The following is a 1,345-nucleotide window of genomic DNA, read 5'->3' on the forward strand; positions in this document are numbered from 1 at the left end:
CCTGCCAAATTTCAAACCACAGGTCCAAATCAAGGAGTGGCTAATACTGTTTTAAAAAAGGCAGCATAAATGTATACACACAGAATATTTTCAGCTTGGCAATTTTTTCACAAGTTTATTATCAGAGCAATCAAATCATTAAAATTTAAGTACAGATTTTCTTAAGCTAAAAGAAACTGCAAGTACAGACTGTAGTGGAAGACATTAAGTAACATGTATGTAATGCAATTAACATTAAGTAACATGCATGTATTTCTCAGTTTTGTTTCTATAAAATGAAATTTCCTGTTTGAAAGAAAGCTCTTCAAGGAGTAACTGTTCTTTTTAGACATCTTTCAATGGAATTTTAGACTAAGAATTAAGCAATAAATTAGCTGAAAAAGTAACTATATCCACTATTGCCAGTACTGCAGAGAGGCTGCTGAGAATTTTCTCCATGACATTAACTTTCAAATCGTAAACTGACATTAGCAAGAACAAGATGACCCCCTCGAACACATACAGTCTGAACACATAGGAAGCTTTTTTCTCGCCTCTTACCTCAAAGCTGCCTGATCAAAATACATAAAAAGTTCCTTTCCCAGTGTCTCCACACCCCTGTAGGCGGGACCGGCCTAACCCGCCTCATGGCGTTTTTTTCGGTGCTGGCCGGATAGTGTTGAGCTTAGACTACCTTTTGCATGGACGGAAAGCTTTGTTTTGGGAGACCCTTCAGGGAAAACACGGTATAGCCTCTTTATTTTGCTATTAAGTGTGAACTTCTGATGTCCTCAAATACCTCATTAGTTGTCGCAGGCTTCCTGGTATTGTCTAAAACACCCTTGCAAGTACATCTTCCTTTAAGACTACAATTGGAAGCTAATTTCAGCCTTAAAAAAGTCGATATTTAATAGGCGTTTGCAGTCAGCCCAAGTTTACACAAGGAAAATAAGCCTTTCCCTGATGCTCTTGAAGTAAGAGTGGGTGTAATAAGCTGCGAGCTTTAAGAAAACTGATGGAACTTGCATTTCAAGGCGGTACATTAGACACCATGTTCTAACGTCCACCTGTGAGGCATACTTACGCTGATAGAAATCTCTCAAGTTGTATTATCCCTTTTTATAAAGAGTCCCGTCGTTTATCTGGGTTCAAGCAAAATGCATCTTATCCCTAAAATAATAACTTTTTTTTTTCCTGGAAGGAAGTGACTAAATCCAGTTGAAATAATTATGTTTGCTGAAATAAAACTACGGTCTCAGGTGTGCTACAAAAGTTAGGGTATGCTACCCTTTGTTGCAAATGTGTTCTTCACAGTGATGTTTTTGCTGTGATCATTTTAAATTAATAAGGGCAATCGTTAACCAGA

The 1,345-nt window shown here is 37.5% G+C and overlaps 1 protein-coding gene across 1 annotated transcript in view; it reads right to left on the minus strand.

The window, feature by feature from the left end:
* NEIL3 (nei like DNA glycosylase 3) overlaps nucleotides 1-566 on the minus strand; it is a 21,291-nt gene extending 20,725 nt beyond the window's left edge. Inside the window, exon 1 of the mRNA XM_026847003.1 lies at nucleotides 541-566. Coding sequence (XP_026702804.1) covers nucleotides 541-566 — 26 coding nt within the window. The remainder of the gene's footprint in view (nucleotides 1-540) is intronic.
* Between the last annotated feature and the right edge of the window lie 779 nt (nucleotides 567-1,345).

The sequence above is a fragment of the Athene cunicularia genome (assembly GCF_003259725.1).
Source record: "Athene cunicularia isolate RWA chromosome 4 unlocalized genomic scaffold, athCun1 chr4_part1, whole genome shotgun sequence".
Classification (NCBI taxonomy): Eukaryota; Metazoa; Chordata; class Aves; order Strigiformes; family Strigidae; genus Athene; species Athene cunicularia.